The following is a 13,747-nucleotide window of genomic DNA, read 5'->3' on the forward strand; positions in this document are numbered from 1 at the left end:
GAAGCCCTCCAGGCAAACCGAGAATTGGACCGACGCCGGAAGATAAAGAATAAACATCAGCGATGACTTCGAGCCTAGGAGGGAGCTCTAAAGCTACACGTGTATGGCTTTTTCCCTTTTGGACAGGTAAGATAACACTATAGTGTATGTAATAGGTGTGTTCGTAAATGACTTCATATTGTGGCTTTCGCCGTTCGTACCTCAGTTTAGCCAGGTTAGCTTTCTTGCTAGGGTAGACAAACTGCAAAGTTACTAACATAGTATTTCTATTTTAGTTATTTTGCACTAGTCTATTTTGCTGCAGTAGCAATACACTATATTGGGTGGATAATGTCAGCTAAATCATCCCGACCCCTAGTGCTGATATAGCTGTAAAATTGGGGTGCTTGTTGTTTTAAAATTACTTTGTTATCTGACCTTTTCAAGCAATCAACCCCAGAACAATGATTATTGAGCTATTTAGGGGTGCACCAATCGATCGGAGCCTATTTGCCTACTTTGCTGAATTTGCTCACCTAAACTCTACCTACAGGTGAAACTCATATTATTAGAATACCATGGAAAATGAATTGGAATTGAGGCCAGGATTCATGCAAAAGGGGCCCAAACCAAGTACTGAGTACATATGGATGATTATACTTTATAGAGGGCCGACATGTCTGTATTTAAAATCCCTTTTTTATTGATTTCATGTAATATTAAAATTTTCTGAGATTTTGAATTTGGGGTTTTCATAAGCTGTAAAACATATAGCCACAAGAAAAAATACGACCTGTGATGCACAGTTCATTTGTAAACTACAAGTATCATGGAGCCAATAGTCAAAATAAAATCTAGCAACATTACAGAAAGTGCTGTTATTCTAAAATCTAAATATTATTGTAATTTATTTTCCAGCATTCTGAATATTATTTTATTTGCATTCCAGCTACCAAAATACAAAATCCACAGGAATGTCAACCCAGGGCCCGACTACATCTATGCATAGTAAGCATCCTGGTCCTACTAGTCTTCCAGAATCATCCATTGGAGGAGAATATGACCGGTTATTCTGTTTCTCATTTCTAAATTGAAGTATATATGTACTCAGTGTCAATGTAAATATTACTAATATAGTATTGCTTACAAGAAATCACCTGTGAAGTAAATCCACGTACATTAACATGATTTCTATTACCGGTTGTTGATCTAGATTTATGTCACACAGCATTAGTAATTCAACTGAAAATGCCATTTTATATTAAGGTGGCAAAGCGGGAATTAGCTATTTCACAGGCGTGCATGAATGGGCCTTTGGCTGACGTCAACATCAACCATAGGATGTGGGGAGTCGGGAGAAAGAACACATGCCATCTTGTTTTGCAGCACACAAGGCCCTGCCGCAGATTATTCTCAAAAGACGCTGGCTGAAGGAGGTGGATAACAATTTTATCTTGTCTAAGAAGGTATGTGTCAGTTTTAGGTTTTAGAGGTGAATGTGGAAATATAAATATTATAGCAATATTATCAATATGATATGTTGCCTCCATATGACTGCGTTTGGTAAACAAGCATACAGTCATGGACAAAAGTGTTGGCACCCCTGGAATTCCGTCAGATAATGCACTGCTTCTCCCAGTTTGAAAATACAAATGTTTTGCCATTAAAATGTTTATGTCATTTCTTTGCAATTTTAAAATTTTTTACAAAAGCAAATAGACAAAATGCAAATTCAAAAGGCATTTTTGTATTTTCTTTTTGGTGTTTTTCAGTTGGACAAGACATATTAACTACAGGACAACATCAGATCTAGAGTCCTTTAAGAACCATGTACTGATGTTTTGACAAGCAGTTTGCCTTCTCTCCTCCAGTGTATGAAGCAACGACCCTTCTCGCTGCATTGGTCTACAATCACCACAACCAGCAGCCAGCGCATGTCAACCAGAAAGGTGAGGTTCTGTCAGTCTAACATGTGTAAACATATCTCAGTTTGTTTGCCTCTCGGGACACATATGTTCATTTTAAAAGGTTTGAACACCTGACTTTAAAAAATAAAATAAACATAATAAAACAGTAAATAAAGATAAATAGCATATTAGGGCCATGAGAGGTAAAATTCTGAGAAAAAGCTCAGGAACTCCCAAGACTGAAATTGTAAAATTGGCAGAATTAATTTTTTCTTAAATCTAATTTGTGCATACGTTTTTTTGTTTTGTCAAAGAACCACATAAGTTCCCCTCTGACAGCCCACAACAAGTATTTATGAACTTTAAATTTAATAGAACGTAATGTCTTAATACAATAACAAAGCTGATGGAACTAGGATCATCAGAATGAGATCAAACACATTTTTATTTTATGGATTTTTTCCCCACTGGGAATAAAAACTGTTTTGCAGAGGCAAATCTAATTCTCTTCTGCACTTCCTAAAAAACCCACTAGGGGTCAGTCCATACACACATAAAGAAACACACAATCACAGACACACATGCATACATACAATCCTACTTCCTATATAATCAGTGGACTGAATGTGTTGACCTCTATTGCTTCATTTAAAAGATACAAAAACACAATAGAACATTTATATTAAAATGTCTTGTTTTTAAATATTAATTTAAATGTGCTTTTTTAATTGTTGAATCTTTGAGCAATATCTACACACACACACACACACACACACACACAATCTGGAAGTTCCTCGGAGCACCATTGAAGGGGGTGTTTTCTTACCGTATAGCCCGGTTATGTGCTCTAGATCCTGGGGTCCGAGGCGGTAGATTAGGGGGTCTCCGGCGGGACCCTGGTAGTACGGTCTCATTACCGAGTGTTTCGATGAGGATTTGTCAAAGAAGAATTTCACAATTATTGCATTAATTTTTCTTCATGTACAGACATATAAGCTTTTGCTTTGTTTTCATAGAATTGAAGCATTAGCATTTATATTTAGTTTTTTACTGTTTTGGTTGTAAACAAGACATATTGTCATTACATGATGATTTGTTTTCTGTGTTAGAAATGAAAGTTATCTTTCAGTCAGTCATTGTGCAATCACCACGGCAAGTCAAGGCAAGTTTATTCACAATTCAGACACAAGGCCCTTTAAAGTGCTTTGAAATGATCATTGCATTGTCAACAAGCTTCTGAAACCCCTTCTCGACACATCTTTCTCATTATCGAGCACCTAAACAAGATCAATTTTGGAACGTGTATGTTGTGTCTAGACAATAGACTTTTTTGACAAAGCGGCTGAAGTTGAAATGTGGAACCCCAAATAAGCACAGGCCCCCTGGGGATGGGGTGGCCGCATGGCTGGGAACCGGAGGCCCCTGTTTAAACAAGTAAGCCAGAATAAATCCTACAATATGCTAAACCTTTCTATAGAAACACATTTCCACAAGTAAGGAACTGTATGTAATTACTCTGTGTGCATATGAGATGGTGCTTTTGCACTTAATTAACAGTTTTTTATATAATTCAAATTTGATCATTCACGTTCAAATACAGAGAAAACAAATCAACATGTTAATGTGACATAATTCTTTGAAGAACATACAATTATGAAACAATTAAATATTTTGAAACAATGCCTTGTTTTACACCCAGAACAGTCAAAAGCACAATATTAATGCAATTGCTTAAAAATATTGGAGAATAAAAGATACATTTTGTGTTTCATGAGTTCTGAATTCTTCTCTAGTGTGTTGGGGAAGTGCAGAACAGGCCTATTGCACAAAAGCAGAATTCAGATATCCAGGATGATTGATAAAGCGAGGCTTGACCTCGTCTGGTCTGGTCACCTTGGCTTAAAGGTGGAGTCAGCTATTCTGGAGATCATTTGTTGACAAAATCACTTTTTGTCAAATCAGTGAATTCTTGTCCGTACTGTGAATGCGCTGTAAAAAAGCTGGTGTTAATACACAGCCTAGGCTCTGTAAACAGTCATGTGTACAGTCTATGGTGGGGCTCCCTTTGTTAACATTCCCTTTGTCTACATACCAGTTTACAGAGCCTAGGCTGTGTTTTAACACCAGATGTTTGTTCAGCGTGTTGTATTGCTTAATGATAAAAGAGTTGACATGGAGCAGTTAAAGTATAAAAATCTTTGCTGTCCAATTTCCGACTATATGGTTATTAGTCCAACATGATTACATTTGGAACTGTGTGGAACCACAAATTGTACCAATAACAACTTAGAATACACTTACCCTACATCTTGCAAACACATATTTTTTTTGAGTATTGATTACAAATTGTACATTTTCAAATGTACAGCCAAAACCCTTTGAAGAAAATATATTTTCCTTTGATGAAACAAACATATTTGGAATCCTTATTTAGCCTTTTGCCCTTATCACTGACTCCATTTAAACCACATTTGCAACTACATCTGCCATTTATAATCATCTCAACAATTGTATAAATATGGCATACCTACCTATATCTCAAACCTCTGACAGCAATATGAAGACTCAAATAAATTATTATATTATATAAAATTAAATTAAGTGGCTGAAGTAAATGATAGTTCTTGCATCTGTTCAATACAGTTTTGTCTCGAATGGGGTCTTGCCTTCCATAATAACTGTAAATACGGAATTACGGAATTTTTTCATATCTTTCAGTGAGGGATTTTGACTTTTATTATCATCACCCCTGAGGCAAATTGTTAATTGTGCCATATAAATAAAATTTACTTTTTCTAGAAGTGTAAAATGTTTACTTATAGCAGTTTGATAAATGTGGGCCCATAGTTGTCAGTATGATGACAGTGTTGGTGATAAAATTATGAAAACACAAGTCTAAAGAAATCACACTTGAAATGCAACTTTGTCTTTTTCGATTTATTTATAAGCAGGAAATGTGCAGAATAAAGTGGTACAGAGCTCGAACTTCATGAAAAACAGCCATATGAAATAGTTTGATTAATTTGATTTGAACAATTTTAACATTTAACCCCACACACCATTGATACTTTCCGACGTTGCCAGTAGTAAAACTGTTAAGTAATTAATCACATTGTTTATATACTGTAGTAAAAAAGAAAAAAGGTTAAAAGAAGCGTTCACTAAAAAGATTTGATTTTTTTTTTCTTTTTTTGGGGGTGGGGGGGGGACTGGGTGTGGAGGTTTCTCAGCTGTGTTGGCATGGATAAGGCTTTCTCTGGCTTTCACTGGTTAAAACACAGGTAGATGGGACAGTAGTTACCCTCGTTGAGATTTTTGTCAATTACATTGGAAACTCTCTAAACTTGTGAAAAAGTTGTACTTGTTTAAAAAGTGAGTTGTTCCTGACTTTCATTACAATCCAATGAAACTAAAATATCAAATAGTTTGAATTAAAAATGTTGTATCCGACGAGGTCCAGTTAGTGAGCAGAACAAAATAGCCAGAAAGTAATCGGCTTAAAACATTTTAAATAGTACTATTTTTCTTTTGATCAGTTTATTAAATGGTTTAAATCACCGCTCTGCAACCCAATGAAATGTCATTCAATTTATCCTTTTAGTTCAGAATAGAGACTTTATATTTAATGGTTTGATTTGGTTTGGTCTTGATGAAACTTTTTTAATCTGAGTATAAGTGTCCATGTAAACCCAGCTAGTGATTATATCTGGTTACATTGATTAGAGTTGATTTTCTGTTAATGATTAAAATGAAAAAAGTAAAAAGCTGCGACGTCGTCTTCTGCTCCTCAAAACCCTGAAGACACAAACAGAGAAACATTTATTAATCAGAACATAAAGACTAAGGCTGCGTTCCAATCCCCATACTCTGTTATTTAGTTTGGTAGAAAAAATATTTAGGATGTCCTGATTCTTGAGGCCAGATTTAGGATGGTTAGAAATACCTGGATGTCTACTACATCCGGCAGCAATTTTTAGTGTTGGGCGATAGTGTTAGTATTTGGGCGATTCTGACCCACAATCCAATGTGCACCCGAAGTGATGTCACATCGACAAGACAAGAGGCAAGATCATGGCGCAATGATATGAAATAATTAAGTCAATGTAAGTCCCAATTGTAGCATACTGCATCCTTACTAGATTATTTTTATGGTCCGATGTAGTGTGTTGAATAGAAAAAATAAAGAGTATGCGATTTGCAACGCAGGGCATGTTTCACAGAAGAACAGATGTGTTTTTATTAATGGAAAATACTCACAGCTGATTGGTCCGACAGCAACAGCCAGCTGATCGGAGGAGACTGCAGAACGAGCCTGACGCCTGGAACAGTTCTAAAAGGCGAGAAGTTTTTATAGTTTATTCACAAAGATCATATTTTTTCGAATCCCATGTTAGATAAGCGTATTAAAAACTTGACCCTGGACCCTGAATTTTTCTGTAAACGTTGCAGCATATTTCTGACGACCACTGCCTGCTCTGTGTTTATGAGGACAGGACACGTGCTCTCAAATCAAATCAGTTTTTGTATAGCCCAATATCACAAATAGACATTTGCCTCAGTGGGCTTTACATTCCGTATAGTATGACACCCTGCCCTTAAACTGAGAAAAAACTCCCAGTAATAAACCCTTTAACAGGATTGATTTTTTTTTAAATATCAGGGCGAGTGACAGAGGAAGGGATCCCTCTTTCAGGACGGATATCATGCAATAGATGTCACTTGTACAGAAAATAATAGAATATCACAAAGGAATTCAATCATTGACTTCATGTGTACTTCACTCACAGGGCTGCAGGGGGCGCTGCTGCGGTCACACATGCTGATGCTGCAGTGCAGGTAAACGTCCTCATAGGTCCCGTGGTACAGGAACAGCAGAGCAGAGAAACGAGCTCGCAGAGAAGCACCGCTCTCAATCACCTTCACATGACGACGGTCAACAGCACACCTGGAGGGAGGAGACAATCACACAGCAGCTCATATTCTGTTGTTAACTAGCTCCAAGGGTCGTATTTATAGTAAACGCAATTTCGATTCCTCTGTATGTCTGGCACATATGGAAGAAACTGACTATAAAGTGACTTTGACTTTTGACTTTGGTCGTCACCTGTTCTCGATGAGGAAGTGTTTGAGGGGGTCGCTGGCGTTGGGAGAGTTTGTGAAGTAGCAGGTTTCCAGCAGCAGCCCGAAGCCGTCGTATTCGGTGTTGTTCACGGATACACCGACGTGCAGAGCGGAGCCGAGCGGCAGGCGGACGGGGCCGGCCGGGAACGCCTCGCTGAAGTCTGACCTCGTGTACAGAGTCACGGAGGCGCTGGTGGGATCGCCTGAACCCACCACACCTTCCCCACCCGATTGACAGGGCCTGCAAAGAGACAACAAACAAAACTGTAATGATTTTATTTCAGTTTACTTTTAGAGGCGTACTTAATCGATGGAGAAAGTCCAGACTGATCCACCGGAGAGAAAAGAAAGTGAAGGTCAGAGAACAGGCTGGACTTCCCAATGTTCCCAGGTTTGTATTGCACCAAATAGGATGTTCCTGAAATTGGGGATCAGGGTTCAGACATCACAGCTGGGTGGTTAGGGGACAGGATAGGAGTGAGACCGACACAAACACGCATACATACTACCAGTGTTTCCCCCAGGAAATTACTTAGTCAAGGTGGTCGCTGCCCAGGGGAACAGGAGATTTTGGGGGTATTTTGCTCAAAGACGCCAATGCGCACTAAAGAAAATAAACAACTGTTTATTTGAATAAAGAGTATGCAATTGTGTTTGCTATGTGCAGGTACACATTTTGTGCAAACATGCAGACAGTAAAAAATACAATTAAAGAAAACTTCTACTGTTTTGGTGCAATACTATTCAGACACACTAAATGCAAATAATTTACCATACTCTTAACATGTGTATGCACATCAAAGTGCAAATTAAACTTTTTAAAGTTCCTTTTTGGATGGGGGCCTGTGCGATTATTGTGGACAATAGGCCTACTGTGATGCGATAGCCTTTATTTCATTAATGGTTATTATTAGCCTACTTGCTTGATTTCCTTTTAAATACAGAGGTTATTGGTCTTCTTGGAACATTTATCTCCCAATTTAAGACAGAAAAATTAAGCAGCATTGACAATTGCTGTTTTACAAATAACTTAATAGTTTAAATAACAAATACAATGTGTTTTCCCCTTAAAATGACTAAATGCATTTCAAAGACAGTAACAGTGTGGCACTTCTGTAAACTTACTGAAACTTGCAGGGGCCATCACTCTCATGCATTCATCAGTCTTTTCTCTGCGCTGTCTGAGCTGATAGATAGGTTGTGTTGCCACGGTGATGTGGAGTCTTAAACTAGTCTAGCTTTGGACAGCACTTCTTTCTGTTCAGCTAAATATCCCCATAGAACAGCGCTGTGTTTATTTTCGCCACTAGTTCAATGATGGCTTGCCTCTGCTCGTTGACTAGTCACGCGCAGCGCTGCACGGTCACGCGCGCAGAGCCTTGGAGCTGCAGACATACACAGAGCAGCTGATAGGGAAGCGTACATTTATTTACCGCAAGTCGCGGCTTTTCACGCAGTTGTGTTTTTTTTGGTCAGTAGGTAGTCAAGGCGGGGGGCTTGTGTTGCTAAGGCGGCCACCTTTGCCATATAGCGCTGGGGGAAACACTGTACTACCCTGACATTGAGTCTAGGAACATTGAGCCCTGGGGATATTGATACGCTCCTGATCAGGCTTGAAAATCATTGTGATGCAGTGAAGGTGGTGAACTCACGGCGGCTGGAAGCTGATGGCGGCGTCCAGGCTGGTGATGTCATCCAGTGGGAAGTTGCAGGAGAACGGGAAACACCTCGGGACGGAGAGCGATGTGTCGGACCGATTGGAGGGGTACACAAACACAGTGTTGGAGTAGGTGACGTGGGTCCCGTTGTTCTGGAAACAACAATAAGTGGACACAATGGTTTGACATTTGTTGAGGCTTATGTACACTATATTGCCAAAAGTATTGGCTCACCTGCCTTGACTTGCATATAAATTAAGTGAAATCACATTCTTATTCCATAGGGTTTAATATGGCGTCGGACCACCCTTTGCAGCTAATTCATCCCAAAGATGTTCTATTGGGTTGAGGTCAGGACTCCGAACTTTGTGGGAACAGTTTGGGGATGGCCCCTTCCTGTTCCAACATGACAATGCAGCAGTGCACAAAGCGGGGCGCAGACATTTGTGTGGAATTTTGGCCTTGAATTGTTCTTGATTCTCACTGACCTTCACCACATTTCCACAGACCTCCCTGCGTTCCACCAGGTAAGAGAAGGTCTCCTGGCCGTCCAGCTGCTGGTGGCAGCGCGGGTCGACCAGGTGAGCAGAGGAACCATTCAGGCCTTGTTCCTCCAGGATCCCCTTTGGGACCGTCAGAAGCATCTGCTCCCGTCCACACACCAGCTCCGGCCCCAGAGAACTGGGTTCATCTATAGTGGGAACAAGGAATTGTGGGTATAAAAGTATTTTGAGCTTCAACAACATGTAGACAGATTTTACACCACACAAACCAGAACATCACAATCTGACCTGTTGGTGAAGTAGTCATCTCTGTTGTGGAAGTTTCTACCAGGAAAGAAACATATTTTAAATGGTAAAATAAATATACACCAAACTCTCTTTGTGTCAAAATCATCAAGGTACATCATGTGGAATGGTGGATTTCTCATCTGCTCTGACAGTGGCTGCGTTCCAATCCCCATACGTTCTGCTATATAGTTTTGTAGAAACAAAATGTAGGATTTCCCAATTTTTGCGGCCGATTTAGTATGCTTAAAAATAACCGGATGTGTTCTACATCCGGTCAAGATCTTTAGTGATGAAAACAGCATCCTATCTGGGCGATTCTGACCCACAATCCAGTGCGTACCGGAAGTGACTTCACATCGACGGAGCCTCCGTAGGAAAACAGCCGGGGATGCAACGGATATAAAAGCAAGATCAAGGCGCAATGTTATGATGAAATAAAAGAGTAAAAGTATGTCCCAAGTGTATGCCTACTGCATCCTAACTAGATTAGTTTTATGGTCAGATGTAGTATGTAGAATAGAAAAAAAGAAAGAGTATGGGATTTGGAACACGGGCTATGTTCGAAAAGCCATACTAACTTCCTATTCATACTAATTTTGACGCCAATTTGAGTATGCTGTGGTTGTGTATGCGAGTCTGTGTAGGCAACACAGATCATTTTTAATCTACACTATTTATATATTTATTTTTAAACCATTTTTGTCATTTGGTCTTTGTTGTTGTGCCATCGTTTTATTTGTCAATTGTCTTATTTTGTCTTTGTGTTTTGTGTCATTTAGACATTTAAACACTCACTACTCAGGGTTTTTCCTGCATTCAAAAAATTTTGGCGCCCGCCAAAGGAATTTTAGCGCCCGCCAAAGGAAAATCCTCAGCGCCAAAGTGTTTTTTTTTTTATATATATAGATCAGTGTTTCCCCCAGGAAATGTCTTAGTCAAGGTGGTCACTGTCTAGCCGTACAGGAGGCGCGGCGAAGAAAAAGAAATAGTTCTGTTTATTTGAATGACACTGACCTTACAGTTGTGCAATTTTGTTTGCTATGTGCACATTTTGTGCAAACATGCAGACGGTACAAAATACAATTAAAGAAAAGTTCTACTGTTTTGGTGCAATACCATGCAGACACACTAAATAAAAATAATGGACCATACACTTAACATGTGTATCAAAGTGCTTTTTAAAGTTCCTTTTTGGATGGGGGGCTGTTGTGAGATTATTGTGGAATAGGCATACTGTGATGCGATTAATTCATATATGGTTATTATTAGCCTACTTGCTTGATTTCTTTTTAAATACAGATGTTATTGGTTGTTTTGGAACATGTATTTCCAAATTTAAAACATAAAAATAAAGCAGCATTTAAAATTCAGAAAAATAAATCTTGTATGCTGTTTTAAAAATAATTCAATAATTGAAATAATACAATGTGTTTTCCCCTTAAAATTACTAAATGCATTTCAAAGACAGTTACAGTGTGCACTTCTGTAAACTTACTGAAAGGTGCCTGGGCCATCACTCTCATGCATGTATCAGACTTTTCTCTGCGCTGTATGAGCCGATAAGTTGTGTTGCCACGGTGATGTGGAGTGTTAAACTAGTCTAGCTTTGCAGAGCACTTCTTTCTGTTCAGCTAAATATCCCCATAGAACCGCACTGCGTTTATTATCGCCACAGGTTAAATGTCGGTTTGCTGCTGCTCGTTTCCCGCGTACATGCCGTAGTCGCGCGCAGCGCGGGACGGTCGCGCGCGCAGAGCCCCCGACACAGAGCAGCTGATAGTCTGAGCAGAGAGAAACGCTTGGAGACATATGTGCACATTTATTTACCGCAAATCACGGCCTTTCGCGCATTTCTGACCATGAAAAATCACACATCGCGCTTGCTAGTACATTAATTGTGCAGCACTAAAAATAAAAAAAATAAAGATTTAATTTTTTTTTTTTTTTTGGTCGGTCAGTAGTCAAGGCGGGGGGCTGGTTTTGCTAAGGCGGCCGCCTTAACTATAAAGCGCTGGGGGAAACACTGTAGATAAATAAATAAAAATCTACTTAAAACGGCTCCAAATGTGTTTCCATTTCCGCGCCATTCCAGTCATATTACTTGCAATCTCAGTTGTAAAAAAATAAATCAGGTCGGGGATAATCGTTATTAAACTATCATTGTTCCGCTCGCCGGGGCATGCAGGCTTATAAATGCAGCGCACCCTTTCAGCCGTGAGCTCCGCTCGGCCCCTCCCTTACCTGAGTTTAGCTATCGGCTCGTCCAGAGTAGGAGGGAGATGTTGCGCATTGCCGGGTGTTTTGAAAAACTTCTAGATGACGAGAATAAAGGTAAAACTAATTGTGTTGTCTGAAAACACTTCAGACTCACAACAGACTAAAATAATGTGCAAGATTTGTCACACGCGAGTAACGTGACATACGCGACCGAGAGAGAGAGACAGAGAGAGAGAGAGAAAGAAAAGTGATATAGCCTACGACCTGATCTGCACCTCTAAACATCCCGACCAATTTGTTTATTCACTTTAAGTCGAGTCATAGTGGTCTATGACCAAGCAATCAATGAATAAAAACACAGGAAGTTTAAAGCTCCTTAACTCCTGCCACCACAACTGTCAACACTACAATGCAACTGCCTATCCAGCCAGCTCCATGACATAAATAAATCATGCCCTTACATTCAATGCTAGCAAAAGACGTGCCCTATCAACACCATTTACAACTGGTTATTTTTATTTTGACATATTTTTTTTTAAATTATTAAAGATATGTTTCACTTATTTAGCCTATTTCTATTCTCTGTTTTCAGTTCAATTAGGCCTTTGTTTAAAGTCCAAAGTCATGGTGTTATTAGAAAAAAACCTTGTTAAAAGTAAAATAAATGCATAATGTTCTTAAATCAATGATTAACTGTCTTTAATAATCGTGATAACACAATGTGATTACTCAAAATAATCATGATTATGATTTTTTCATAATCGAGCAGCCCTACCTTCTTCCATGGTTTAGATCAATTAGAAACAATTAAAGTATTAGGCCTAAATAGGTAGGCCTAGTCATTATTAGTATTTTGACTTCATATATAGGTTGTTTATTGTGATTTCATAAGCGTCAGTGAGCTCCATGGTAACACAGTGATTGACAGGCTGACTGAAATGCTCTTGAGCTGGACAGAAACTCCCCTCTCCCAACCCAACACCCCTCTTAAAATACACAAACCGTTTGCCTTAACTGTCGCGACCCCAAAAAAAGTCGGTCGCGTACTGACCCCCCAAAGGCCCATTCTGAGCCAGGAAAAACCCTGCTACTGCTGGAGAGTGCCACACTACTATTTCATTACAATGACAATGAAATCCTTTAATCTTGAATCTGAATCTTGAAATGCCCGGATAAGTACTTACTTCCGGGAAGATTTTGTGTATGGATCGATAGGTTACTTTCCTACTCAACCCCCCCACAAAGCATTGCGTCTTTTCAAACGACACAGAATTTTTAATTTTTTTTATTCTTTATTGCTTCTGTATACTTCAGTGTAAACGGTCTGACGGACATCGCATACACAATCGATCGTTAAAGTGTAACTGCACCCTTCTACATGTTTTGTGAGATAGAAGCTGAATTAAATTACTATGTTGTTAAGGAACACATTTATGGTGGATTTAATATTGAAAAAAATTGCAATATGTTAAATATCGGCTCTTAAAAAAAATTGTATTGTAAATTATTTTAGAATTTTACTAAGATCTGAAAAACAACTTTGAGCTTTGGATTTAAAAAATGCCGTAGAGTTGCACTTTTGGTGCAACCCTACGTCATCACGTCGCCGCATAGCCGGCCACGCTCTTTATAAGTCCATGGCTGGTCCATGAGCTACTACTGTTATACCATCCCTCCAAGGATGTTATTTCGGGGGTTTACACCCTCCACTTCTACCGGCAGTGTGTCTGCATTATCTCGCTTGCGCTCACACACACACACACACACACACACACACACACAGACACACACACACACACACACCGGCCTTGTTCATTACTTCTCTTGATTGACACAAGCTAACGCTCGCTCTCCTCACTCACACACGCACACACACACACACACTGCCGCTCACTCACTTGCGCTACTCTATCTCGTAACATATCGACAGATTTTACACCACAAAAACCAGAACATAACAATCTGACCTGTTGGTGAAGTAGTCAAGTCTCTTGTGGAAGATTCTACAAGGAAAGAAAAATATTTGAAATGTTAAAATATACACCAAACTTTTTTTGTGTCAAATTCATCAAGG

General features: G+C 39.3%; 1 protein-coding gene across 9 annotated transcripts in view; it reads right to left on the minus strand.

Moving 5' to 3' along the window:
* Nucleotides 1–4,796: 4,796 nt before the first annotated feature.
* The window catches only part of LOC307256516 (scavenger receptor cysteine-rich domain-containing protein DMBT1-like), a 394,296-nt gene continuing 385,345 nt past the window's right edge, over nt 4,797–13,747 (minus strand). For 3 of the 9 annotated variants that reach the window (XM_080035515.1, XM_080035514.1, XM_080035510.1), the window contains 8 exons: nt 13,641–13,676; nt 9,457–9,492; nt 9,154–9,356; nt 8,660–8,817; nt 6,991–7,248; nt 6,672–6,831; nt 6,144–6,216; nt 4,799–5,681 (listed from right to left, as the gene is read on the minus strand). In XM_080035515.1, coding sequence (XP_079891641.1) covers nt 5,674–5,681; nt 6,144–6,216; nt 6,672–6,831; nt 6,991–7,248; nt 8,660–8,817; nt 9,154–9,356; nt 9,457–9,492; nt 13,641–13,676 — 932 coding nt within the window. In that variant the 3' untranslated portion in view covers nt 4,799–5,673. Of the gene's footprint in view, nt 5,682–6,143; nt 6,217–6,671; nt 6,832–6,990; nt 7,249–8,659; nt 8,818–9,153; nt 9,357–9,456; nt 9,493–13,640; nt 13,677–13,747 lie in introns of all 9 variants that reach the window. The other 6 variants (XM_080035517.1, XM_080035516.1, XM_080035519.1 and 3 more) reach the window with 4 other exon arrangements.

This window comes from Ammodytes marinus, assembly GCF_949987685.1.
Source record: "Ammodytes marinus genome assembly, chromosome: 10".
NCBI classification, from domain to species: domain Eukaryota; kingdom Metazoa; phylum Chordata; class Actinopteri; order Uranoscopiformes; family Ammodytidae; genus Ammodytes; species Ammodytes marinus.